Genomic DNA, 24,302 nt, shown 5'->3' with positions numbered 1-24,302 from the left:
GCAGCCAAGACGCCCTCTCCCCGCCCTCCGCCCCTCCCTGAGACCTCTCCCCTGCTCCCTTGCTCCCAGCCCTGCCTCTCTAGACAGAAAAGAAGACGCACCCTTGAATCTGCAGCTTCAAGGCCAAGGGCAGGCCCAGTGGGAAAGGTCCTGTGTGCTGCACACCCCGGGCTTGGGGCCAGAGGCCTCCTCACCCTCAAAGCCCTAAAGATTCCTCGCGGGGATTCCATCTGGTGTGCCCCCCAGTTTCCGGGACCAGGGCTGCCCGTCCTGCTAGTGCGTCTAGACCTTCCCTGGCCAGCTGTGGCCCCCGAGGAAGGCAGTGGAGGCCCAGGGCAGCCTGTCCCAGCCTCCGTGCAGCTCAGCACCTCGGCCTGCGGGTGCAGAGGACAGCAGAGAGCAGGTGCCCCTGTGCTGCCCCCAGCAGTGGGGTGGCCACAGTCTCAGCAGCCCGAGGGCATGGCCGTGGTGGTCTCTGGTCACCATAAACCACGAATTCGCCTCCAGGGGACCCAGGGTCAAGGTCGGCCTGCATCTGGCCTGCATGTCACCGGCTCGTCAACACACGACATGGTGCCATGTGTATTTCTGGTTAGAGACGCCGTATTCCGCGTAGAGCTGACTCTGACACCAATGCTGACCTGCCCCCCGCACAGTCGAAAAACACGTCACTTTTAACTCCCCCAGAACTTGACCCCCCAAAACACAAGCCATCGGTTAACACACATTGTGCGCGCTGTGTTACACGCTATATTTTCGCCATAGAAAAAGTCAGAGAAAAGAAGGTGTAACCAAGAAAATCTTAGGGAGAATACGTTTACAGCACCGGACCACATTCACTGGGAGACACCCGGCGTCTACGCGGACCCGCCAGTTCAAGCCCGTGTTGTTCAAGGATCTGCCGCACCTACTCGCTCGCGCCGAGCCCCGGCCAGCCGCTCTGCAACCGGGCCCGGGAGGCAGTCTCCCGACACAGGTGTGTTCCCGGGAGCCATGTCCCAGCCACTCCCACAGCAAATCTCCAAAGGAAGGACAAAAATGCGGAAAACACGTCACTGGACAGGCCGAGATGGACCCTTGCTCACGGTGTGGAATGAAACCAGGGGGCAGGCCGTCACTTCCCTCGACGTCAGCTGGGGACCTGCTAGTCGGGGACTCAAAGTGTTTGCGGCCAGGTACATGCTCCCCGGCGGCCGTGGCCTTAGGGTCATAAACGTGTGTTAACCAGCAGGCACGTTCGCCAGCCATGAGACTGTCCTGTGCGTGCGTGTGGGTGTTCACGTGAAGAACGGAGAGGCCACTCCTGGCCACTGCCCCCCCCACGAGGACCGTCTGATCCCACTTCCTGGACCGCAATTCCCGAGCGGGGCGGGTCCCAACGGACCTCAGCCTCCCGGAAGCCAGCACCAGCAGCCAGACCCTCGGGGGCTCCCTGCAGTTTGAGCTGGGGACACAGAGGACCGTCAGGGAACCCTGAGAGGCCACCGTGAGCAGGTACTGAGACCACGGGGTCACGGCACTGAGGGAGAGATAGGGACACGGGGAGGAGCCGCCTCGGAAGGCACCGGAGGTACGGCGTCCTTATGGACAAGGACAGAGCAGGAGTGGCTGTCCGGGGTGCCGTGGCTGCTCTGGGCAAAGGCTGGGTACCCTGGCTCTTACTCACTAGGTAGAACTAGCTGAAGCAGGTGTCTGGACAGACGGCTGGGTGTGTGAGTGGGGGCACCGGCGGGCGGGCCGGTGGGTAGGGAGGCGGTTGGACCGACGACAGACGGACAGGTGTGTGGCTGGAGGGCTGGGTGGGTGGGTGGGTGGACCGTGGCTGAGTGGGTCAGTGGCCGGGCATGCTTTTGCTAACTCCATTCTGTAGCAGTGTCCGAGGTCATCTCAGGCCATCCCAGAAAGGAAACAGAAGGGAAAAGGTTTCAAAATGAAAGCAATAAAGATCACTCTGGGTGCCTGTCCGGGGAAGTGAAACTGCAGTCCCCGCTGCTGCCCAGGATCTCTGGGGGCCCCAGAGGGCCCCCCTGGGCTCACAGGGGCCCACCCACCGCTCTCGGGCTGTCCTGGTTTTCACCTGCGCATCACGCGTCAGGCAGGGAGACTGCTCTCTGAGAGACGCCCACGCCTGCCTTCCTGCTCCCAGCAGAGCTCACTCAAGGTCTGCCCATCCAGTCTCTGAGCTCTGCTTCCTGACAAGAGGCGGGGGCTTGCTCTGTGCCAGCCCGGGCGGGGAGCAGGGCACCCTTGCTCTGCCAGAGCATGGGGGGGCGCGTGCTCCCCCAGAGTCAGGTGCCGGGGACACAGGGACTCTGGCCAATGGGTCAGAGGCGGCTGGCCACATGTGGAAGCTCCAGCATGTTCCGTGTCCTCGGGCATCAGGTTACCCAGAGCTGGGGGTAGGCACAGATGCACCTGCAGCTCCGAAAAGAGACCCAGGTCCCAGGAAGGGATCTGACAGGTGGACGTAGCTTCCAGAAATAATGTCCGTCATCAGATGGGCCGAGTGTGCTGTCCTGGCTACAGGAAGTCTCTGGGGTGGGACAGGAAATCAGGTCAGAACGAGGTCTGGATGGGGGTGTGCCTGGGGTGCAGAGTCACTGGAAGAAATGGACCGGGGGTTGGGGGCGTCTTTATATGTCTCTGTGGGTAAGGCAGGACGAGCCCTACCAAGCCGAGGCACGGTGGGTCAGAAGAGCCCAGGGCTGAGGGAAAGCCACTCTCAGGCCAGCGACTGTACCCCACAGCCTTCAAGGCCCCTGACCTCAGCCACCCACCCCATGGACACAGCCCCACACACACTCTCCCTCCCCGCTGTCTTCAGCCGGCTCCGGCCAGTTACCTGTTGGCCTGCTGTGGACTGACTCAGCCCTTGGGGGCCAGGGCGCACCAGAGAGAAAGCCCTGGGCAGAAGGCCACACCAGTGGTGCCGGCCGGGCCCCAGCAGCCCCCTCCTCTCCATCGAAGCAGGGGGTCTCCCTGCTGAGCGGGCCACAGGAGGACTGGCCAGCTGGCTGGGATGCAGACCCCAGCCATGCCAGGCGTCCACTCCAGTCTCTGGGTGAGGCTCTGGATTCTGCCCACTCCGCCGCCCGGGGGTGAGAGCAGGGGCGCGAGGCACAGAAACCCTGCTCAACGCTGAGCTTCTGGCTCGGCCATCCTCCCCAGCCCAGGCCCAGGGCTAGAAGGTCACCCTTTCCTCCACTGCCTAGTTCGATCCATTAAGCCAACAAATATACCCACTGACCACAGCCGGAAGCAGCCAGGCGCCACCTCGGGACGGCAGTGAGTCAGCTGGCCCGTGTCTCCTGCCCCACCTCCCGGTCATGCCGATGCTGGGCATCTAGGCTCTGGGATCCAGGGGTCCAGGAGAGCGAGGAGAGGCCCGAAACCCAGCTCTGGGGAGGGCAGGAAGGCTTCCCGGAGGAGGCCCCAAAGCTCAGAGGGTCAAGCAGAGGGGCAGGGAGCAGGATAGGGGCGGCTGGCCAGCCTTCCAGGCAGAGGCACTCACGCTGAGCAAGGACTCGGCGCATTCCAAGAATCGCTGAGTCCCCATCTCGGAGTGGCTCTCCTGTGCCTGCGTCTCCAGGTTGGAGAGTGTCCAAGAGTCGGCAAGCACCTTTCTTGGCTGGCTCTCCTGGGGACTCACGGCCCTCATCCGGCACTGGCTTGTGGCCAGAAGCCACTCCTGTGCTGGGGCTGGCCTGAGATTTCCTGGGGCTGGGCAGAGGCTAGCGACGCCCCTGGGAGTCTGCATCAACGGGCCCTCTCCCCACCGGACAGAGGCGCACCGTGGGTCCTGGTGCAGAAGCTGGGGCAAGGCTGGGGAATGCCCTCTGCCCTCTGCCCTTCCGTGGCCAGTCCCACCCACCGGGCCCGCCTCCCCAGGCTCTGAATTCTGCAGGCCTCCAGAAAGGTCAGACGAGCCCATGTTCTCATCTCGCCCTAATTACAGGCCTTGGAGGCTCCAGTCCTCCTTTGCAGGTGGGGAAGCAGAGGCTTGACAGTTGAAGTCGTGTCCAGGCCTGACTCCCACCCTGAGCGCTGGAGTGGGGCCCTGGGGGCAGGGGCTGTGTCTCTGTCAACAGACGGGCTGGACAGAGGACCGCCTGCCTCACCTGCCCCTCGCTCACCCAGGGTCCCCTGGGCCCTCAGGCCTGGGGCCTTCCGCTCCCTGTGAGCTCCGCCTCAGGGTTACATACCCCAAGGGACTTCCAGAGCTGGGGGCCACCTCTCCCAAGCCGGTCAGCCAGGATTTCTGAGCGTGCAAGGGGCAGGTCCCCCGCACTCCAGGGAATGTGGGGGTCATGGATCAGGCCCCCCAGTGCCGCAGGATTGATGAGGCAGGGCAACCAGGAGGGGGTGGCAGAGAACACGGCCCCAGCACTCCCGCAGGCGGGGAGCATCGGTTGCCTGCAGGGCCCAGCTCCTCCAGCCTGCCCCAGAACCCCACCCCCAGCGGACTCTGACCGCGCTGCTGCGAGGCCCGCAGGGGCTGGCGCGGCTGGTGGGGGCTCTGTCCACCGCAGAACGCCCCCGCGAGGGACCCTCAGCCGGGGATCCAGGGGCCAGCACAGGGGTCCCAGGTAGGGGCGCGGCAGCCGAGCGACAGCCCGACTCGGACTCTGCCCCTGAGCCCCGCGGCTGAACGGGTCCAACGGCTGCCCGCGGGGGCTGGACCGGAGGAGGGGTCGGGGGCGAGAAGGCCCGGCGCAGGGGACACCAGGGGGGCGGCCCACCGCGAGGTCCGAGGTGGGGGGACTTTCCCGGGCCCCGGATCCGCGTCTCCCGCCCCGCCGCCGCCGCGCCCGCCAGGAGGGGCCGGCCGGGCGGCGCGGGGAGCCTCCCGCCGACCCCTCCCCGACTCCGCCCCGGGCGGGGCCCGCTCCCCACGTGGCCGCCGGGGGCGGGGCGGGGCGGCACCTCCTCTTCCGCGCGCCCCGCGCCGGGGGAGCCCAGCCCGCGCCCAGCCCGGCCCGAGCCCTGCGGAGCCCGCGGCCCTGCCCGACCCGAGCGAGCGCCCCCGCGCCCCCGCCCGGTAAGTCCACACCTCTGCCCCCGCCCCGGGAGCCGCAGGGGAAACTGAGTCCGAGCGCGGGGGCTCCTGGGCCGGGGAGGGGGTTGGGGCAGCGCGGCACGGGGCTCCCGGCTCGCGGCTCCCGCGTGGCGCCCGCGGAGGCCCCGGCCCCAGGGCGGAGCCCGTCCCGGACGGCCGACCCCCTCGCGGGGACGCCGCCCGCACGCCCCGGCCGCGGTGGTGAGCCCAGGGTCAGCCCGCCCGCCCCGCCCGCTGCCGCTGCCGCCGGAATGTCTTGTCCCCGCGGCGACCGCGTCCTGACCATGGATCAGCCACAGTTGGGAAAAAAACTTCAACTTCGGGTCGGCAGCCGGGGGAGCCCGGCGAGCTGCGCGTGGGCCTCGGGTCCCGCCGGCGCGGCTGCCTGTAGCTGCCTGGGCGCACGTGGGCGCACCCGGGGCCCTGGCACCGCCACAGGCAGCCTTGGGGCACGAGCCCCCGTCTGCTCCGGGTTCCTCCTGGCAAACCGGGAGGTGGGAGGCTGGCTCTGTGCTCCTCCAACCCCACCCCTGAACCCCCTTCCCAAGGAGGGAAGTGAGGAATGAGCCCGACCTCAGGAAGGAACTGGGGTTACCAGCCGTGCCCCCATCAGCCTCCAGCTGCTCCTGGGGGGGGGCAGGTGGGTCTGAGTGCCTGGCCTCCTGAGTTTTGGTAACCTAGGGGCTGCTCCCACCCCCTCCACCCCCCTACCTCCTCCACCCCCCAAACCCCTCTGCAGGGCAGCCAGACTCCTGCTGTGACCACAGCAGCTCCTGCCCTGGCCTAGGCAGTCCTGTGGGCAGGCATGGCTGTGACCCTGCCTGAGTCACGCACAGCCTCAGGGGGAGCTGGGGTTGGGAACTCCCCTTCCCACCAGCCCCACCTCCTGCTCCCTCCGCAGTCGGACCTGGGCAGGACACTCGCCTGCTCTAGGCCTCAGTGTCCCCATCCGCACCCTGAAGGGTGGGGACACTGGTTCAGGTGTGCACTTCCTCCCTGTCACTCTCGGTGGGGAGGAAGAGACCCCAGACCCCTTCACAGCGCCGTCGAGGACCGGGAGCCTTCGGGGAGGGGGTGTCAAGGATCTGGGGCCCGGGCCTTTCACTCCCCACCCCCACTCCCTCACCAGGGCAGCATCCACTCGTGACTTAAAAAGCCAAGTTGGGCAGTAGCCCCCAGCTGACCCCTTCTGTCAGCTGGGCCCACCTTCTGTCTCCCCCGAGGAGCTCGGGGCTGGTGGACAGCTCGTCACGGGGAGGGGCCCTTCTGGGGAGAGGACCGCGGTGATCAGGTGGGGCTGCCCTCCTGGGACCCACCAGGCAGCCTGTCTGTCAGGGTTGCCCTGGTTTCCAGCAGAGTGTAGCTCTCAGGTGAGGCCCCCACTTCGTGGAGGAGCTGACGGCTGTCGGAGCTCCTCTCCACGCCTCACGTGCCGGGACCCGGGAGCTCCTGACCTCACAGACACTTTGTTCGCCTCATCAGAGTGCGGTGGCTTTCCAGGCTGGAGAAGGTAGCAGGTGCCCCAGGGCTGGGGAGGGACGGAAGGCAGCGGCTGGCCGGTGCAGGGCACGATGCCGTCGCCCTGGCTCCAGACCAGGGCAGGGGGTGATCTCCAGGGCACCCCGAGGAGGAACCAGAAGGCAGAGTCCCCCCATAGTCTGAGGGCTGTGGCCTGAATCAGCTGCCCGGCTCCTTCCCGCACTGGTCTTGTACACAGTTGGTGTCTCATAGTTGCATGGTTCGAGGCCCAGTGGACACAGTGGATTGGGAAAGGCATGTGCACCTCCATTTCAAGACAGCGGACAGAAGCGGGTCTATGGGAGGTTGAGGCTGAGCCCAGGCAGGAGCCAGTCTCTTCAGGGCTGTTCCCAGACAGCGCCATGCCTGGGAGACCCTGGACGTCCGAGCCAAGGAGGCTGGTTCCAATCCATTAGGAAGGAGTGCGTGTGAGGGGGTGAGCTCCCCATCACTCGGGGTGACAGCAGGATCTGACCCTGTGGCGCCTGCCAGCCAGCCCCTGGTGAGGAGGGTCTTTGGCGCTCCAGCTGGTCCTGAGCAGGAGTGGGGACTGGTTGCACGGCTGCCCGCTCTGCCGGGTGGAGAGAGCACTCCGAGATGAAGGGAAGCTCTTTCTCGGTGACCGCCAGCCTCCTCCCCTGCCAGGCAGGGAGAGAGGGGCAAGGGTGGGCCTGCACCTTCCCAAGGTGTGATTAAGGAAGGGACTGACTGGGTGGGGGTCTTCCGGGGGCCCCCTCTGCCGGGTGCACTGCAGCAGGGGCCAGCCTGCGCACGGCCGCATGCCCTCGGGTCCTGAGCAGGGTCTGGGCGGAAAACGAGCGAATGACAGAAGGAAGGAGTGAGCCAGCCAGCCACGTTCCCACCCCACGGCCTCCGACCCTCGCATCTACCCAGTGAGGCACGGGTCCTGGGATGATCGTCCGTTTCACAGGACAGGAAACCGAGGCCTGAGGCTGCTGGGTTGTAGAGTCCTGCCATTGTGGCGGGACGCATTTATAAAGCCCCTACTGTGTGCATCAGCATCTATGCTCACCTCACTGCTCCAGTGGACCAGAGTGCAGCATAGAGGGCGTGCTGCCCCGGGGCCAAGATGAGAACGGGCTGGGCCATGGGGGCACATGGAGGCCAAGGCTGGACCCTCGGGTCCCCGCACCACCACTCTGGGACTAGGAGAGCTTTGTCCCGGCCAAGCAGCAGCCCTGTGGCTCCCTACAGGGGAGGGGCAGGCTCTGGGGCACCCCCTGTAGGGCTCCAGAGCAGCTCAGAGGGATGGGCAGCAGCCGCAGGCCTGCTGAGCCGGACCCCGGGAGCCAGTGGGCCCTTCCGGCCATGGGGGCTTGGTCACAGATGCCGGATGGCTAGACCACACAGAGGCCCCTCCCCCGGGGCTCCCTGAGGACAGAATGTTGTCTTCCGCCTGCCCCCCGTCCCCCAGGGCTACCTTCCCACCCAGCCCCACCTCATCCCTGCAGTTTTCCCTGGTCAGTGCCCCCCTCCCACCCGTGGGCTGCAGCTCCCTCACGAGAACCCCCCTCCCTGCAAGCTGGGCCCAAGCGGGGGAGAAGGAGCTGGAAGTTGGATGGCGTAGGCCCCCCGCCCCGGAAGGCCGAGGCCCACCGAGCAGGCGCGCATGGCCACGGCCACCGAGAGTCATCAGGTGCAGCCTTTCATGGCTGGGAGACCAGTCAGGAGACACACTTTGTGGGGTGGAGGCGGATGGTGCCTCCCATTTAGCAGATGGGGCCACTGAGGCCTAACCTCCAAGCCTCGCCTCGAGGCTAACCCAGGGCGCAGTGGGTCAGAGAGCAGGCCAGCTCCAGAAACACACGCAGGGGCCTGGGTGACGGCTTCCCTGCCCCGCGCCCAGCGCCCGTGGTGCCCAGCCAGCGTGGGCCTACACGCACAGCACACTCTCTCTCACACACACAGCCCGTGGGGTGGGGGTTTCTCTGTTCCTGAGCTCAGTCTTGGCCTTGCTGAGTGCGTACAGACATGAGCGTGGGTGCCAGCGTGGGCCCTGGCCAGCTGTGTCAGAGGGCCTCAGTCTCCCCATCTGTGCCTGTGCCCGGGCCCTCTCAGGCTCCGGGTGTGGCCTCAGTGTGCAGCCTGCTTGCCCCGCTGACCGTGTCCCCATGCACGGGTCCCCATTTCTGCTCCCCAGTACAGCTGAGCATGCAAGGGCAGGAGGGCCGACGTCTGCTCTTTGGCCGCCCAGAGATGGGACTGGGCACTCCCTGTCCCCCTCCCCTGTCCCCACCTTCCCACATACGGAGACATGAGAGTCGGAGAATAGGAGCACCACAGGCCCAGAGGGGAGCCTGCTCTTCTGGAGGCACACATGGCCCTGCTTGGGGCTTCAGGGCTGCTGTGGAGGTAGGGCACAGCCCAGGAGGGACCGTGCAGGCCAGGCAGGCCCAGTGGCCGGCAGGGGGGGCGAGGCTCTGCCAACCCAGCATCCCCGGAGAACATCCTGGCCACTTGAGGATGGGAAAACCGAGTCCTCCACGGGCCCGGGCCTTGGCAGCGGACAAGGAATGCCTCGCGGCATCTGGTGCTGGCCGCCCAGCGTCTTGCTCACCTGCCGAGCCGGGGCGACCCAGGGACCGAGTGAGGCTGCGTCCCAGCTCCATGTTGGCCCCTGGCAGCCTGGCTGAGGAGGAGGCGGTGGCGGTGGGTGCCGTGGAAGGGTGGGCACTTGGGCACTTCCAGAGCCTGGTTTAGAGAGGGCGTCCTGTGGGTCTACCGGCCGGCTCCAGGGCTGGCACTGATGTGCTCGGCCCGTTTGAGGACTGGACCCAGGGCCATGGCAAATCCTGTGGTTGTTCCAGGGACACAGCCAGGCCGCAGCAGAGCCTGATTTCACCCAGAAGCTGAGCCATCCTCTGCCCCCGGGGCCCTAGCCAGGGCCCTGGCAGTGCCAGCGGCCCCTCCCCCACCCTCAATCCGGGGCTTTGTTTTCCCTGCTCCTGGGCGGCCCGGGCGGCCTGGGCTGGGACTGCCGGTCTTCAGCCCCTCCTCTACAGCCTGAGGCCTGCGAGCACACACGGCAGGGCCCAAAGCCTGAGGCACTGAGGGTCCTCCCAGACTGGGTGAGGCCTTTCCTGAAGGCAACAGGGACACAGGGAGGGACAGGGACCTCCTGGAGGAGGCATCTCTGAGCTGCCTGCCTCTGAACTTGGGGGGCAGAAGCCAGAAAGGAGGGATTCTGGTGGCCAGCCTGAGGTCCTCGTGGGGCCCCGGGAGGCCCTGCAGGTGGAAGGTGTGGTCGGGGGCTGGGCCTGCCATAGAGAGGCCCCAGATTCAAGTGCCGCCCTGCCACCTGAGGCCAGCCAGCTCCTTGCACTCCCTCACACCCAGCCACAAGTCTGTACCCATCACTGCCCTCAAGGAGTCACTGACAGAACTGGCTCAGCCACAGAAGGTGGCAACAGCGGCCTCTGTGGTCCTTGGCCACATCGTGCCACTCTCCCGTGGCCGCCTTGGGGCGCCAGACTCTAGACCCGAGCCCTGAGCATGTCAGAGGTGGGCAGGCCCTCCAGGGAGCCCCCTGGCCCTGCTCTTCGTGCAGCCAGGGAGATGGCGGCTCGGGGACAGCAGAAGGCCGGGGCCCACCCTGTCCCCGCGAGCCCTCAGCACAGGTGGAAGCGAAAGCTGGGCTTCCTAGCACGGGTGCCTCCGCCCTTCCTGTCCTCCCCTGCGCCCGAGCCATCCCTGGGACTCCCAGACCACCCCCAGCCCTTTCTCAGAAATGCAGACGCACAGCGCCCGGCCCAGGGCTGCGCCCCAGCACCCTCCTCCCAGGGGCCGGGCAACGGCAGGCCCAGGGCCCCTCGCTACTTTCTAGCAGGCGTTTCCTGTTTGCCCAAATCCATCCTCAACCCCAGGGCAGCCCTCTCTGCAGCTTTCTGCGCTTCCAGCCACTTCCAGTCCTAGCCCCGGAGGCCAGGACCCAGGGAGGACGCAAACAAGCCCGGCCTGGGCACCGCGCGTCCGCCGGCCGTCCCACCCGCCCCCCAGCGGCCCACGTCCAGGCCTGGCCTCCCTGACCAGCAGGGTCGCCGGGCTCTCCGCGCCAGCCCGCCCAGCCCTGCACCCTCGGTCCCCCTCCACCCTGCGTAGCTGTAGCCTCGCAGAGGAGACCAGCAGAGTTCTGCCCTGCCTCCCTGGTGACCTGCGCTGAGCCCACTGCCCTTCAGAGACTGGAGGTCTTTTCTCTCTCTGTGCTCTTCCTCTTTCTAATTATGAAAATGACCACAGTCACCCCAGATGCAACTTGTGTTAGCTTACAGGCGTGTGTCTGGTGGGACACACCGGACGGCAGAAATCCTGCACAGCACGACTTGATGTTCTACTTCCCGTCTCCGTTTTTAATTCAGCAGCGCCGTGAGGGTCTTGGTGCCCATCCGCCCCCCCAGCAGCCCCTCTTGTCTTGTTGCTGGGTGGACAGTGGCCCGGCAGGCCTCCTCACACACGGGAGCGAGGCGGTCAGGTGAGGGCTTGGGAGCCACAGGCCCCATGCTCCGTCCTAGGACTGCTGGCTGCCGGTCCCAGCCCGTGAGGTGGGCCAGGGGCTGGTGAGGACACCAACACGCGGCCAGGGCCCTCTGCACTCTGCACCTGTGGATGGGTGGGCGGGGGGTTGGCGCTCAGCTGCTCCTCCTTCCCCAAGGCCCGCTGTGCCCCGGCCCCCGGCCTGGGGTGACCCCGTGGTGGGTGACCCACGCAAGTCCTCTGAGGGCTCACATCCTGGTGGGGAAGGGGCTGCGTGCCCTAGAAGCTCAAAGGGAACCAAGGTGATGGGGAGGGATCCGGGGGGAACCCGCTCCAGGGGCTTCCCCCAAGCCTGCCGCCGGGCCCGGCCCCGGCTGCCCCCGAGCTCTAGGGAATTTGCTGCCGGAAACGCAATATAAGAGTTGCCAGGCAGTGGAAAAATTTGGAGCTAAAAATACAGCATGGCAGCCCCTGCCTCCCAGTTCCGGAGCCCCGCTCCTGCCGCTGTGCTCGCCTTCCCCAAGGAAGACAAGCTCGCTCTCTGCACCCCGCCCCCGCGCCCTCACTGGCTCTGGGCCCAGAAGCACCCCAGCCCCTGTGCTGATGCTGGCAGGGCTGTCCTGAAGCTGCCTCCCCACAGCAGCCAGCCCTCTCCTGGGTGCCCGGTCCCTAGCTGCTGCCCCCCTCACCCTCACTGCCCCTCCCCGGGTCCCCCAGCCCTCACAGCGATCTAGGAACAGAAGGCCAAACCCGCTCCTCCAAGGTGCCGAGCTCTGGCACTTAGTCTGGGCTCCCCACCCCGCCACACTGTCCAAACCTGGGGGGGTCCATGCGGTGGCCTCCCAGTAGCCATGCCCAGGACCTAGCCTCGTGCTCGGTGCCCACCTCAGGAGACCCTCTCTCTCTGGCTAAGTTTCTCCATCTGTGTGGCAGCACTGGACTCTGAGGGCGGGGGGGGGGGGCAGCTTTGACCCTGTCCCCTGTCCCCTCCCCAGGAACACACTGCTTGATAGACGCCTGCCAGGGGCGGTGGCTTCTTGTGAGTCAGCACCGCTGCCTGGGCATGTGGGTGCCCGGTTGGAGGAGCTGGTACTGCTGTTCGGGGCTTGCCGGGTGTGGGCAGAAAGGCAGGTGGGTGTCTGTACCCCCTCCAGGTCCTGCGTGGGCTGGGTGAGCTCGGGTGAGCAGCCCACCCGGCTCAGCTGACCCAGGAGAACACTGAGGGGGAAGGCGTGATCCTGCCCCAGCGGGAACCCCACTTTATTGGTTGAAAAAGCTGAGCACTGAAGAAGATTGGGGAACATGCCACTCATGTCAGAGCCCCAGTATCTTCCTCTACAAAGACCCCTGCCCACCGGGTGCAGGGGACGGATGGACCTCCTGCGGGACACTTGGGGGGTGCTGAAGCGCCCCTCATTTTGCAGCCACCCGACCGACTGGGTGCAGCCTGGACCCCGGAGACCGTCGTGCTCTTCAGCCAGTGGTGCGGGCGGCAGAAAAGTCTCCGTAAAAGCGAATTCCTGCTCTGTCCGAGCCCCTCTGTGGGGTGGGAGGGGCCGAGACCACATTCCTGAGCCTGTGGTTCCGCCCCCGGCAGGCCAGCCCCGCCCCCACATGGGGTGGGGAGCCCCGATCACATTCCTGAGCATCTGACTCCGCCCTGTCAGGGCGGAGGACCTGGCTGGTGGCCACGGGCTGGGCAGGTCGGAGGCGGGGCCAGGCCGCCCGTGGGCGGTGTCGGAGGGCTCCCGAGTGCTCCCACGGTGCCCGCTGGGTCCCGTTGGCCCCCTGGGATCCCCGCCGCACCTGTCCCCGTGCAGACCCGCAGCAGAGGGGCAGGGGCCCGTCCCCTGGCGCACAGCCAGCAGGCCCAGCGGCCTGGCCTCTGCCTCCCACGCAGGTCCGGGGCCTGCCAGGAAGGGTGGCTCCCCGCGCTGTTCTCCTGACAGCGGGAAGTGCCCGCTTCCGCTGGGGCCCCGGGCAGCAACGTTCACCAGCCCCGGGCTGGGGCCAGGCAGAGGCCGTCCCTCCTGAACGGCTCCTGGCGGGGACCGGGTCTCCGCGGCTTGCATCCGGAGGGTGGGATCGCTTTCCAGTTGGATCACGCGTCTGCGCGGTCACTTACTGTGGGCATCCGGTGTTCTCTCCGTGTGGACGCTGCGTGCGCGTCTGTCCGTCCTCTGCTGCCCTGTGAGATCACGTGCCTGCATGCGAGGCCCTCGTGTGTGCCGCGTGCGCACTGGTCTAGGCACGTGTAGGACGCACGCATGGAGGGGCTGGACCAGCTTGTGAAACTCAGCTCCAGGCCACACAACTAGCGTCCTTCGTGGGCAGGCCGGTAGTCGAGGCTGATCATCCCCTGCAAGGGGGCCGCTGGTCGGTCTCCTGGGGCAGTGAGTGGGTGCACAGGGAGGCCTAGGCAGCGTCAGGTGGGGCTGTCTCTGAGAGATTGTCTCCTGCATCTAGGGACCCCTGGGGCTCTTGGCTGGAGAAGACACTCAGGAGGCTGGAGGCCTGGCCTGGGAGGGTTCGTGCTCTAGCCTCTCCGCTGTGCCAAGGAAACAGGGACTGGGGCCAGTGGGGCGGGTGTGGGGGCGGGGAAGGGAGGGTCATTCCTGGCTGCCTCTTTTAAGCTGCAGCACCCACGGTGGGCGGCAGTGTGTGCCCAGGCCGCTCTGCTGTGCTCTTCATGGTGCCGGGAGCAGCCCGGGAGGGACCAGAGCCGCAGCCGGCAGCAGGGCTGCTCAGCGGTTCGCAGGGATGAGAAGCCAGCAGAGCGAGAGGGGCAGCCCAAAGCAGGGCTTGGAGTGGGTGGGCGGAGGCAGCCGGAAGGTCCTGCGCATCTGGGTGAGTGGACCGTGGGATACGGGGCAGTCCCAAGGGCTAACCACACGCCACGCCGCACCCTCCCCACAGGGTCGCCCACACCCACGGCCTCCCAGGATGCTCCCAGTGGGCTGCTTCCGGAGGTTTGGGTGAGGACAGTGCGTCTCATGCAGGGTGAGTGGCCCGGTGGGCCCAGAGCCCATGCCCCAGCAGGCCGGAGCCTCTCTTCCCCTCAGCCAGGCCGCCTCCCTGGGGCACCCCATGGGCCTGCGCGGCAGCCAGCCAGGGCCTGGGTGAGGGCTGCAAGTAGAGGAGAGGCTGCAGGAAGGCCGGGCCATGCCTTGCGGGCGAGGGGCTCGGGGAGCGCAGAGGAGGACGCGCGAGGTGCTCACTGAGGCAGAGGGGGCGGGGCCTCGGGAATGCTCCCCGGGAGCCAGGCCAGGGGCAGACTTCTGGGCTCCTGTCCCCTCTCAGCCTCCAGCTCCTGTAGGGCCTCCGATGGCCCCTGGAGTCCCCCCCCTAAGGCTCTAGGTCCGGCAGCCCTGAGAGGGAGGCCGGGCTGGACGGCCAGCCTCTCTCCACCCTTGGCCTGGGCTCCAGGCTCACTCGGTTCTGCCTTTTCCAGCTCTGGGGTATGGGCACGTGACCTGGCTTCTCCAGTGCCACCCTTGCTTCTCCTGTAACTTCGGGGGCTGGGGTGGGCAGTGGCGAGCGCAGGCCCTGGGCCTGAGGCACGGCGGTTCTCCCATGCTCTGCTTCTCGGGCCCCCTCTCAGCAGCTCCGTGCCGTCCTTCTCACGCACTAAATGCAAGACCCAAGCCATACATGGTTGCAGGAGAGCCTGGCCTGCCACTGACCTTTGAGGCCAGTCCCCAGGGGCTCTGGCCAAGGACAGAGTCACCGCCAAGGGCCCCCAGGAGCGTGGCTTGGTGGATGTGGTAAAGGCACAGAGGCACAGCGGGTATGGCCTCCTTTGGGGAAAGGCTGGTGTTGGGGGCATTCTTGTTGAGACTGCATTCAGTAAAGTCCACATGCCAAGGGTTTAGGGGGACATCTGGTCCTCTGCCCATACAGCCTGACCACCTGAGGGCCTCGGAGGCCAGGGCCTTGCGGGGCCCCATGGGGCCCTGGCCATGCTTGTGATGGGGGGTGGGCTCCAGACATGACCCTCGAGTCAGCCCCTTCCCCAGCCACACGCCTGAGGCTGTGGGCAGCCCCCAAGTGCCCCGGGTCTGGACAGCCCCTCCCGGTTCTCCCTATCTGAGCCTGTCCCCGGGGCAGGGGAAGTGCTCTGGGACAAGATAAGGGAGCCCCAGAGACGCCACTTCCACTTCTGGTGCATCGTCACCACTGAGTCAGTGGTGTTCCTGCCGGTGTGGCCACCTCGAGGTCCTCGGGCGGACGGGGAGGCGTCCGTCGGGGGCGCGTGAGAAGCCCGTGGACGGTGGCGGCCCTGACGGGGCAAGGGCACAGCTTCCCCCCTCCCAGGCCTGTTTGGCAGGTGGAGGGAGACACCACAGGGGGAGACCCCGCCTCCCGTCGTGGGCTGGAGGCTCACGGCAATTCTCCCTCTGGCCCCACAGTTCGGCAAGATGTCGGTGAAGGAGGGTGCGCAGCGCAAGTGGGCGGCGCTCAAAGAGAAGCTGGGGCCCCAGGACTCGGACCCCACGGAGGCCAACCTGGAGAGCGCAGACCCCGAGCTGTGCACCCGGCTGCTGCAGATGCCGTCCGTGGTCAACTACTCAGGCCTGCGCAAGCGTCTGGAGAGCAGTGACGGCGGCTGGATGGTGCAGTTCCTGGAGCAGAGCGGCCTGGACCTGCTGCTCGAGGCCCTGGCGCGCCTGTCCGGCCGCGGGGTGGCCCGCATCTCGGACGCCCTGCTGCAGCTCACGTGCGTCAGCTGTGTGCGAGCCGTCATGAACTCGCAGCAGGGCATCGAGTACATCCTCAGCAACCAAGCCTACGTGCGCCAGCTGTCCCTGGGTGAGCCGCGGCCGCGGCCGGGGGCCCAGACGGCCTCCCGAGCTCAGGCTGGGGCCCTGCGCCACGGAGGGCAGCGGGAGGGGTTCCTGAGGAGGAACCAGGTGCCCGTTCGCCCCAGGTCTGAGACATCCAGGTCAGCTTGGAGCTGCGGTCCACCAGCAGCACCTAGTTGCCCCCTCTGTTCCGTGGCTTTGCCTGGTCTTCCCGCCCAGCCCTCTGCCTGTTCGCGCCCTGCCCCCTTCCCCGCCTCCGGCCTACAGCACCCCCCACCCCCACACCTGCCACCCTAGTCCGTGCCCTGGCAGCCGGACTCATCTGGGCCAAAACACACGTCCAGCGGCGCGCCCCCGCTTACACTGTACCTGGCCGCAAGCCCCTCGGAGCCTCACAGGTCACCGCCGCTCAGTTCTGGCCAGCACTTGCAGCTGGAGGCGTCCTCCACGCCCCCACACACCCCGCCCCTGCCCACTCTGCCCCGCTCCCACCTCCTGCGCAGGCTGCTCTGTGCCTTGTGCACCTGCTGACTCCTTAAGTTCTCACTCTCGATCGCCTCCTCCAGGAAGGCTCCCCAGGCTGCACCTAGTGTTAGTCTCCAACCTTTGGGAACGACCTCAGGTGGTCCTTAGTGAGCAGGGGTCCCACTGTGTTCCTGGCCTGCTGGGCTGTTCTGCTCTGTGGCAGCAACCCTGTTCCCCGATGCTTGGGGCTCTAGGGAGGGGTGGGGGAGTGCTGGTGGGTCGGCCCCTGGGAGTGGGCGCATGCCTGTGTGGAGTCCTTTGTGGTCTCTCAGCAGGCCAGCTGAGGGACACCCCCAGAGCTTTCCCAGCCCAGGGGATGAGGTGGGAGGCAGGGGCTCATGAAGACAAGGAGATACCCTAAGCTGCTGGGCAAAGTCATGGGCTTGGCCCGGGAAGCTGTGCCAGTATGAGCCTTGGGCCCAGAGCCAGCAGGGAACACTTTCAGAGCTAAGGCCCAGCTCAAGCAGACTGACCCTGCATGGTCTGCCTCTCCTTTCCTGGAGACATCAGCGCCCGGGGAGGGGGAGGCCAGCCCCTGATGTGGCCCGTGGGCTGGTGCAGAGTGCCCCCTGGTGTCCACCTGCAGGCTCTGCCTGTCCAGCTGGAGTGTGGGTTCAGGACAGCGGGGAGCAGGAGGAGCCCAGGCCTGGTATTGATGGGGGGGCCCCGCTGAGACTCCCTGACCCTCCGCAGCTCTGGATACATCCAACGTGATGGTCAAGAAGCAGGTATTTGAGCTGCTGGCTGCCCTGTGCATCTACTCCCCTGAGGGCCACGGGCTGACCCTGGACGCCCTGGACCACTACAAGGTGAGCCCTGGGGCGCCTGGGTGCGGGCCAGGCGTGTGCTGACCCCGCCCGGGGCACGTGCTGACCCCGCCCGCCCTGCAGACGGTGCGAAGCCAACAGTACCGCTTCAGCGTCATCATGAACGAGCTCTCCGACACTGACAACGTGCCCTACGTCGTCACCCTGCTCAGCGTGGTCAACGCCATCATCCTGGGCCCCGAGGACCTCCGCACCCGCACCCAGCTGCGCGGGGAGTTCACGGGTAACCGCCCGCAGCCCGCCCCGGTGCCCCCTGCGGGACCCCGGAGGAAGGCTCTGGGAAGCGGCCCCCAGCCGCTCCCTGTGGTGGACTCGGGGCCCTGGGGCCCCGGACATGAGTCCTGCATGGCTCTCAGTGTAAGGCTGACCCCCCAGCTCCGGTCCTGCCAGTGGTGGCCGTGCCATTTAGTGTGCCCTCCAGAGTGTTCCTGGCACTCACAGGAATGGCAGGTCCCCCTCCCGCCCCATGGGCTGGACGTTCTGGGTGGTGGGAAGGAGCCCAGGGAGAGAGCAGAGGGGAAGGTATCAGAAGATGCAAGCGACCTCGGACGGGGGCTGACCCGAGCAGCCTCCGAAGCCCGCTGACCCCAGCGTCCCTTCCCAGGGTTGCAGCTGCTGGACGTTCTGACGCGGCTACGGTGAGTCCCCATCACTGTTCTCCAAAACCCGGCTCACCCTCCCCTTGGGCCCGGAGCAGCACCTCCCGACGGGCAGAGGGAACTTCGGGAGTAGCCCCCGCGGGCCCACCCCGCTAAACCCAGGTCCCGGAGACCTCGCCATTGTCATCCGTCACGCTGCCTGACGGGCCGCCCAGCAGGGCCACCCAGCAGCTTGGGGGGTGCCAGATACAACAGCGACCGTCCCGTTGGTGTGAGCACGCCCCCGGTAGCGCGTGCGGCATACTTAGGCTAAACAGCACTTGCCGTTTTCCTGAAACTCAAACTTACTTGAGTTCTGGGAACCCATGCAGCTGAGAACGCCCCTCCCGGGCCCCTGTCAGGACCACTGCCCCAGCTATGGGGCCCACGTGCCCAGCACACCCCGCTCAGGGCTGTCTGTGTGTCTGTCCCGGGTTGGGAGGGAGGCGGGTGGGGCAGCAGCCTCAGCCCATGTGGCCCCTCTCGCCCCAGAGACCTGGAGGACGCCGACCTGCTGATCCAGCTGGAGGCCTTCGAGGAGGCCAAGGCCGAGGACGAGGAGGAGCTCCTGCGCATCTGCGGGGGCGTCAACATGACTAGCCATCAGGAGGTCTTCGAGTCTCTCTTCCACAAGGTGAGCCAGGGAGCAAGCTTGCAGGGAACTGGCTCCAGAGACGGGGGTCCAGGGCTGTGCTGTGGCTGCCTTCCCTGCCCCGGGAGACCCCACCCTGACCAGAGCCGTAGGGCCGGATCTGGGGCCCCAGCAGGGAGCAGCGAGGGGCTGGGGGCGCTGGAGACAGGAGGAGCCCAGAGCCAGCGCAGGCGGCCTGGGGCAAGTCTTCGCTGGCACAGGCCCAGAGCCAAGGCCACAGGACCCTCTAGGACATTGTCCCAAAGATCAGAGGTAGCTGAGCTGTCCAAACCTCCAGCCAGCGGATGGCCTCAAATGGCCCCAGGGTTGTCTGGACCAGCAGGAGGCCAGGAGGCCGGGTTCTGGTCCAGTTCAGGCCCTCCCCGGTGGGAGCGCCTGTCCTTCACTGAACTCAGGGCTCTCGGCCAGGGGACGAGTGTTGCCAGGAGACATCCGGGACATCTGGACGCATGTGGGGGGTTTCAGTGGGGCAACGGGTCCCACTGGCTTTGGGTGGATGGAGACCGGGGATGCCGGGCCACCTCCCACCACACGCGGGGCCGCCCCTAGCATGGAGCGGTGTCTAACCCCCAATGTCACCTGGGCACCGGTCTGGGAAGCCGGGCTCTGGCCCATCAGCAGGGCCCTTGCGAGGCACAGAGCAGTGATGGGGCGGACGTCCCTGGTGGTCTGACGCCGTTGTCAGCCCCGGGAAGGGCGCGGCTACCAACCTGTCCTTTTCCCCCCCGCCCAGGTGAGCTGCTCCCCCGCATCGGCCCGGCTGCTGTCCGTGCTGCAGGGTCTCCTGTACCTGGAGCCCACCCTGCCCTCCAGCCAGCTGCTCTGGGAGGCCCTGGAGAACCTGGTGAACCGGGCCGTGCTCCTGGCCAGTGACGGTGAGCAGGTGGGGCGGTGTGTCCCTGACCCCAGCCCAGCGGACAGTGGGGCGTTAGACCATGTGGGAGGGCATCCCTCCTCGGCCCCTCGCCCCCCCACCTGCTCGGGCGTTCTGCCCTGACCCTGGACACCCCCACACAGTCCAGGAGTGCACCCTGGAGGAGATGGTAGAGCGCCTCCTGTCCATCAAGGGGCGGCCACGCCCGAGTTCCCTGAACAAGGCCCACAAGAGTGTCCAGGCCGACCTAGGCCAGAGCCGGAAGGACAGTGCGCCCCAAAACAGTGGCTCCCTGAAGGCGGATGTGGAGGAGCAGCAGCCCGAGGCCGGGCTCAGCGGTCTGCATCTCACCGTGCAGAGGGCGAATGGCTCGGTGGCCCCACAGCTGCAGAAACCCACCCCAGTCCCACCCGCTCCCCCGCTCCCCGGCTCCTCCTCAGCAGGGCTCCCTCCCCCGCCCCCACCACCCCCACCGCTCCCACCGACCCCACTGCCAGTCCTGGGGGCCCAGGCCTCCCCACCCCCTCCCCCACCCCCTCCCCCACCCCCGCTGCCTGTCTCTGGCGGGGCCCCACCTCCCCCTCCTCCCCCACCTCCCCCACCCCCGGTCCCGGGGTGCCCCCCACCACCCCCACTACCTGGCCTGGACGGGGGCCTTCCTCCACCCCCTCCCCCGCCCGGTCCCTCCGGTGCCTCTCTGGTGGGTGGGGAGGAGACCATCGTGGCGCACACGATCTCGGCCCAGGGCTCTGCCCCCGTCCCCAGCCACCGGCGAGTCCTCGCTCCCTCCCTGCGCATGAAGAAGCTCAACTGGCAAAAGCTGCCGTCCAACGTGGCCCGAGGTGAGGACCCCCGTCTCCCTGAGCGGCCGCCTTCCTGAGGCCGCGGACCCCGCCCTCCTGCGCACGTCCCCCCGCTGCGTGTGGTGTATGTGCCTGGGTCTGGGCCAAGGGTCCCCCGGCCTGCGGGCCGGACTGGTCAATCTCCGCCCTGGGCTCGCTCCTCCCCGGTTGTCCGGGGCGGGGGGTTGGGGTGGGGACAGGGGCGGGGACCGGCCAGAAGACCCTTCCTCCCGCACTTGCCCTGGTAAGCCGAGATGTCCCTCTGCGGTCACAGCCCCTGCCCTGCCCGGGCCCCGGGGTGCTGATGCTCGGTCAGAGAAGGTCAAGGCCCAGGCTTATGAGACGGCCGGTTCCCCGCCAGCCGGGACACGGGCATGCGTGCGTCCGTCCATGTGCACGCGGCGTGATGGCGACCGGAGGGCATCCCTGGCCCCCAGGGCCGGCGTGAGCCTGACCGGGGACCCCGCCCCCCAGAGCAGAGCTCCATGTGGGCCTCGCTGAGCAGCCTAGGCGCCGAGGTCGTGGAGCCCGACTTCTCCAGCATCGAGCGGCTCTTCTGCTTCCCCGAGGCCAAGCCCAAGGAGCGCATGGCCGTCCCCGCCAGGAAGGAGCCCAAGGAGGTGGGGCTGGCCTGGCCCGGTTGTGGGGGTACACGGGTCTCTGTGCAGCCACAGGTACCAACACCAGGGCGGGGTGTTTTCCAGATCACCTTTCTGGACTCCAAGAAGAGCCTGAACCTCAACATCTTTCTGAAGCAGTTTAAATGGTGAGCAGCTCGTCCTGCCGAGACCCTGCCCTCTCGGGCCGCGCAGTGCCTTGGGTGGGGGGGGCGCTCCGGGGAAGTGCGACTCCCCCTCCCTGGGGCCAGCCGGTGCCCCAGACGGCCCCAACTGGGGGCCCTGGAGAGCCCCAGCCTGCTCCTTGGGGACGCGGAGGCCCAGACAGCAGCGGGCAGTGCCCCCGACCCCCGGGTCCTTCCCTGCAGCTGCTGAGCGCCGGCTCCTGCCAGGGAGGTCCCTGGGCATGCGTGAGCCCCCTGCCTGGGTCCTGAGCAGCCCCCAGGAGGAAGGAGCAGGGGTGCCCTGACAGGCAGGGAGCACGGGAATCGGCCTCCAGCCACGTGACTGTGCCACCCCAGGCAGGTGGATTGCCTTCTCTGTGTCCCGGCAGCTCGGGCCTGAGCAGCAAAGAGGTCATACGCTGAGGTCCCCCAGGAGCCCAGAGGAGGGGGCCGGTGCTCCCTCTGCTCCCACCGAGACCACGCCCTCTCTCCCGCAGCTCCAATGAGGACGTCACCGCCATGATCCGGGCTGGGGACACCACCAAATTCGACGTGGAGGTTCTTAAGCAGTTCCTCAAGCTCCTTCCCGAAAAGCACGAGGTGAGTGGGGCAGAGCCTTGCCGGCCCTGCCCAGGTGCTCCCCACAGGGAAAGAGGAGGGGACGCACGGACACACGGACACACGGAGCTGTGCTGGACATGAGTGGGCCCTGGCGGGCAGGCACGGGCAGGTGCCGGGCGGTGCGGGGGCTTCCTGGGAGGGGATGGGGGCCAGGATCCCACGTGTGGGCCTCCTCCCTGCAGATCGAAAACCTGCACTCGTTCACGGAGGACCGCGCCAAGCTGGCCAACGCCGACCAATTCTACCTCCTCCTGCTGGGCATTCCCTGGTGAATGGGCTGCCCTCGGACCCCAGGGCCCACTGGCAGGGATGGGGCCAGGGGAGCCGGGCCCAGACTTAGAGGAGGGAGTGCGGCTATGCAGACCGTTCCCTTGGGGCTCCGTGGGGAGCTCGCACGTATCCTTCACGCTCCCCCCTGCTCCGAGAAGGTGGGGAGCCCTGCAGGGGGACAACTGTCTTCCGGGTCCCATGTGGGTGTTTGTCTCAAGTGCCCCTTCCCAGGCCCTACTCCAGTCCTGCGGAGTCCCCGTCTAGAACCCGGCCCGGAAATGTGCACACTGACCAGGGCCAGGCTGTGGGCCCCCGTGCTACAGGCCCTGGGTGGGTGGGGGACCCAGGCCCTGATTCCCCGCTCTGTCCCCAGCTATCAGCTGCGGGTGGAGTGCATGCTGCTGTGTGAGGGCGCGGCCGTCGTGCTGGACATGGTGCAGCCCAAGGCCCAGCTGGTGCTCGCCGCCTGCTGCAGTGAGTGGGGGGCACAGCCTGGGGCCGGGGGGGCCCGGAATCCACACGGCGAGTGGTCCCGGGGCATGGACCTTCCCCACCTCACCATAGACAAACTCCCTGCCCTAAGGCACACGCCACACACACGCACTCGCGTGTGCGTTCACAGACGCACACAGGCACGGGCACACGCACATCTGCGTACACAGACGCAGGCCCCCGTGCACGCGCGGGCTCACATACACAGAGACAGGCATGCACATCAAGGGGCGTGCTCAGGGACACCTGTGAATGCTCAGCAGTTTTTCCAAAAGAGGGTTAAGCAGGAATGTACCCCAGCCCCAGGGCAGGGACGCACGTAGTGGACATCCACTCCCATGTCAGCCGCCATCCCTGAAGCCCCAAGGGATGGTTAGCTGAGAACCAGGGAGGCCACGGCTCCAACCTTTCGGAAGATTCCTCTCAGCAGCATCGTACCGGACAGGGGCCAGGGGTCATCTGCTCCCGGGGTGGGGAGGGTACAGGAGTGCAGAGTCCCTGGGCCTGCTCCTGGGGGGGCTGGAACCCCTGGGGACCGCACCCTGGGGAGGGGAGGGGAGACCCCCACACCCCAGCTGCAGACCCCTCGCAGCACCTACCCCTCCCTCAGCCCTGGCGCCCTCCCCCAGGCCTGCTCACCAGCCACCGGCTGCCCGTCTTTTGCCAGCTGATCCTGAAAATTGGAAACTTCCTCAACTACGTAAGCGGGCCCCGCCCCCTACCCCCCATGCCCACCCCCTCCCACTGGGCTTCAGGGGCCCTTACTCCGCACCCGGACCCTCGCAGGGCAGCCACACGGGGGACGCCGACGGCTTCAAGATCAGCACGCTGCTGAAGCTCACGGAGACCAAGTCCCAGCAGAGCCGCGTGACCCTGCTGCACCACGTGCTGGAGGTGGCCCCGGGCTGGCCCCACTCCCCCCTCAGGCATCCCCGGGACCAGGGTGTGGCCACCACCACACTCACCCGACTTGTCCTGTTGCAGGAGGCAGAGAAGGGCCACCCAGACCTCCTGCAGCTGCCCCGGGACCTGGAGCAGCCCTCCCAAGCAGCGGGGTAGGTGCCCCCTGCCCCCCCACGGGGCTCGCCAGCACCGGCGCACCCACCAGCACCCCCCACCTCTGGTCCTGGCCAGTGAGGTGGCCGGGCCAGGCTGGGTCCCCAGGAACCACTGCCACCTAGAATGGTCATTTTCACATCTGAATAGGACTTTGGGTCCATCGTGGCCTGTTCCTAGGTGACTTTCGGCAAGAAATCGAGACCTAGGAGCGGTAGGGAGCGACCTGGTCGTGGTCACACCAGGGGTTAGGCTCAGGCCACCTTTTTCCAAGCTGAGCCTCATAACAGCCCATGAGGAAGGCCGTGCCACGCCCGTTGTACAGATGAGGACACTGAGGCCCAGGCTAGTGGGGCTGCATTCCTAGGGTCCCTCGGCCCAGAGGAGCAGCTCAGGGAGGGTGGCCTGGACCTTCCAACTCCAGGTACACGCTGCTACGGGAGGTTCTCAGGCCTGAGAGCCAAAGATGGGCTGAGCTGCTGGGGTCCCTGTCCCAGCACTTCACCCCCGGCACCGCCTGGCCCTTCCTGGAGCTCTGATATGCTTCTAGAACCTGAGGGCATGCAGCCCAGTGTCCCCTGCTGTCCCTGCGGCTGTGCCGTCCACTGTCCCCCACTGTCCCTGCGGCTGTGCCGTCCACTGTCCCCCACTGTCCCTGCGGGTGTGCTGTCTGCTGTCCCTGCCATCCTCGTGGGTGTGCCACCCAGTGTCCTCCGCTCTCCCCACGGGTGTGCTGTCCACTGTCGCCCACTACCCTGAGGGTGTGCCGTCCACTACCCGTGGGTGTGCTGTCCAGTGTCCCTGCCATTCCTGCCGGTGTGCAGGCTGAAGGCCCCCACTAGCCCGTCCGCTGACCC

At 67.2% G+C, this 24,302-nt stretch overlaps 1 protein-coding gene and 2 long non-coding RNA genes across 24 annotated transcripts in view; 1 reads left to right on the top strand and 2 right to left on the bottom strand.

Moving 5' to 3' along the window:
- Nucleotides 1-717: 717 nt before the first annotated feature.
- Nucleotides 718-4,806, bottom strand: LOC309868018. Of its 7 annotated transcripts, none has more exons than XR_014313457.1 (3): nt 4,203-4,806; nt 1,667-2,533; nt 718-1,019 (listed from the first exon to the last, which is right to left on the bottom strand). It is a non-coding gene; the product is annotated as an uncharacterized lncRNA (long non-coding RNA). The 7 variants fall into 7 exon arrangements; XR_014313458.1 differs by lacking the exon at nt 4,203-4,806 and adding an exon at nt 2,843-3,924 and having other exon boundaries at nt 1,667-2,600; XR_014313459.1 differs by lacking the exon at nt 4,203-4,806 and adding an exon at nt 3,512-3,924 and having other exon boundaries at nt 1,667-2,600.
- Nucleotides 1,065-24,302, top strand: part of INF2 (inverted formin 2) — a 29,806-nt gene continuing 6,568 nt past the window's right edge. For 4 of the 16 annotated variants that reach the window (XM_082737374.1, XM_082737385.1, XM_082737373.1 and 1 more), the window contains exons 1-16: nt 4,916-5,038; nt 15,475-15,874; nt 17,086-17,201; nt 17,283-17,442; nt 17,824-17,857; nt 18,350-18,491; nt 19,243-19,384; nt 19,527-20,225; nt 20,700-20,845; nt 20,930-20,991; nt 21,504-21,606; nt 21,810-21,895; nt 22,271-22,371; nt 23,019-23,089; nt 23,176-23,283; nt 23,374-23,444. In XM_082737374.1, the coding sequence (XP_082593500.1) occupies nt 15,484-15,874; nt 17,086-17,201; nt 17,283-17,442; nt 17,824-17,857; nt 18,350-18,491; nt 19,243-19,384; nt 19,527-20,225; nt 20,700-20,845; nt 20,930-20,991; nt 21,504-21,606; nt 21,810-21,895; nt 22,271-22,371; nt 23,019-23,089; nt 23,176-23,283; nt 23,374-23,444 (2,432 nt within the window). In that variant the 5' untranslated portion in view covers nt 4,916-5,038; nt 15,475-15,483. Of the gene's footprint in view, nt 1,495-4,915; nt 5,039-13,725; nt 13,913-13,981; nt 14,066-15,474; nt 16,008-17,085; nt 17,202-17,282; nt 17,443-17,823; nt 17,858-18,349; nt 18,492-19,242; nt 19,385-19,526; nt 20,226-20,699; nt 20,846-20,929; nt 20,992-21,503; nt 21,607-21,809; nt 21,896-22,270; nt 22,372-23,018; nt 23,090-23,175; nt 23,284-23,373; nt 23,445-24,302 lie in introns of those variants that run through there. The other 12 variants (XM_082737375.1, XM_082737386.1, XM_082737382.1 and 9 more) reach the window with 8 other exon arrangements.
- Nucleotides 10,921-13,622, bottom strand: LOC309868020. Its single transcript, XR_014313464.1, has 3 exons — nt 13,191-13,622; nt 12,443-12,604; nt 10,921-11,191 (listed from the first exon to the last, which is right to left on the bottom strand). It is a non-coding gene; the product is annotated as an uncharacterized lncRNA (long non-coding RNA).

This window comes from Mustela nivalis (genome assembly GCF_964662115.1).
Source record: "Mustela nivalis genome assembly, chromosome: 6".
Taxonomy (NCBI): Eukaryota; Metazoa; Chordata; class Mammalia; order Carnivora; family Mustelidae; genus Mustela; species Mustela nivalis.
This window is presented reverse-complemented; position numbering and strand designations above follow the sequence as displayed.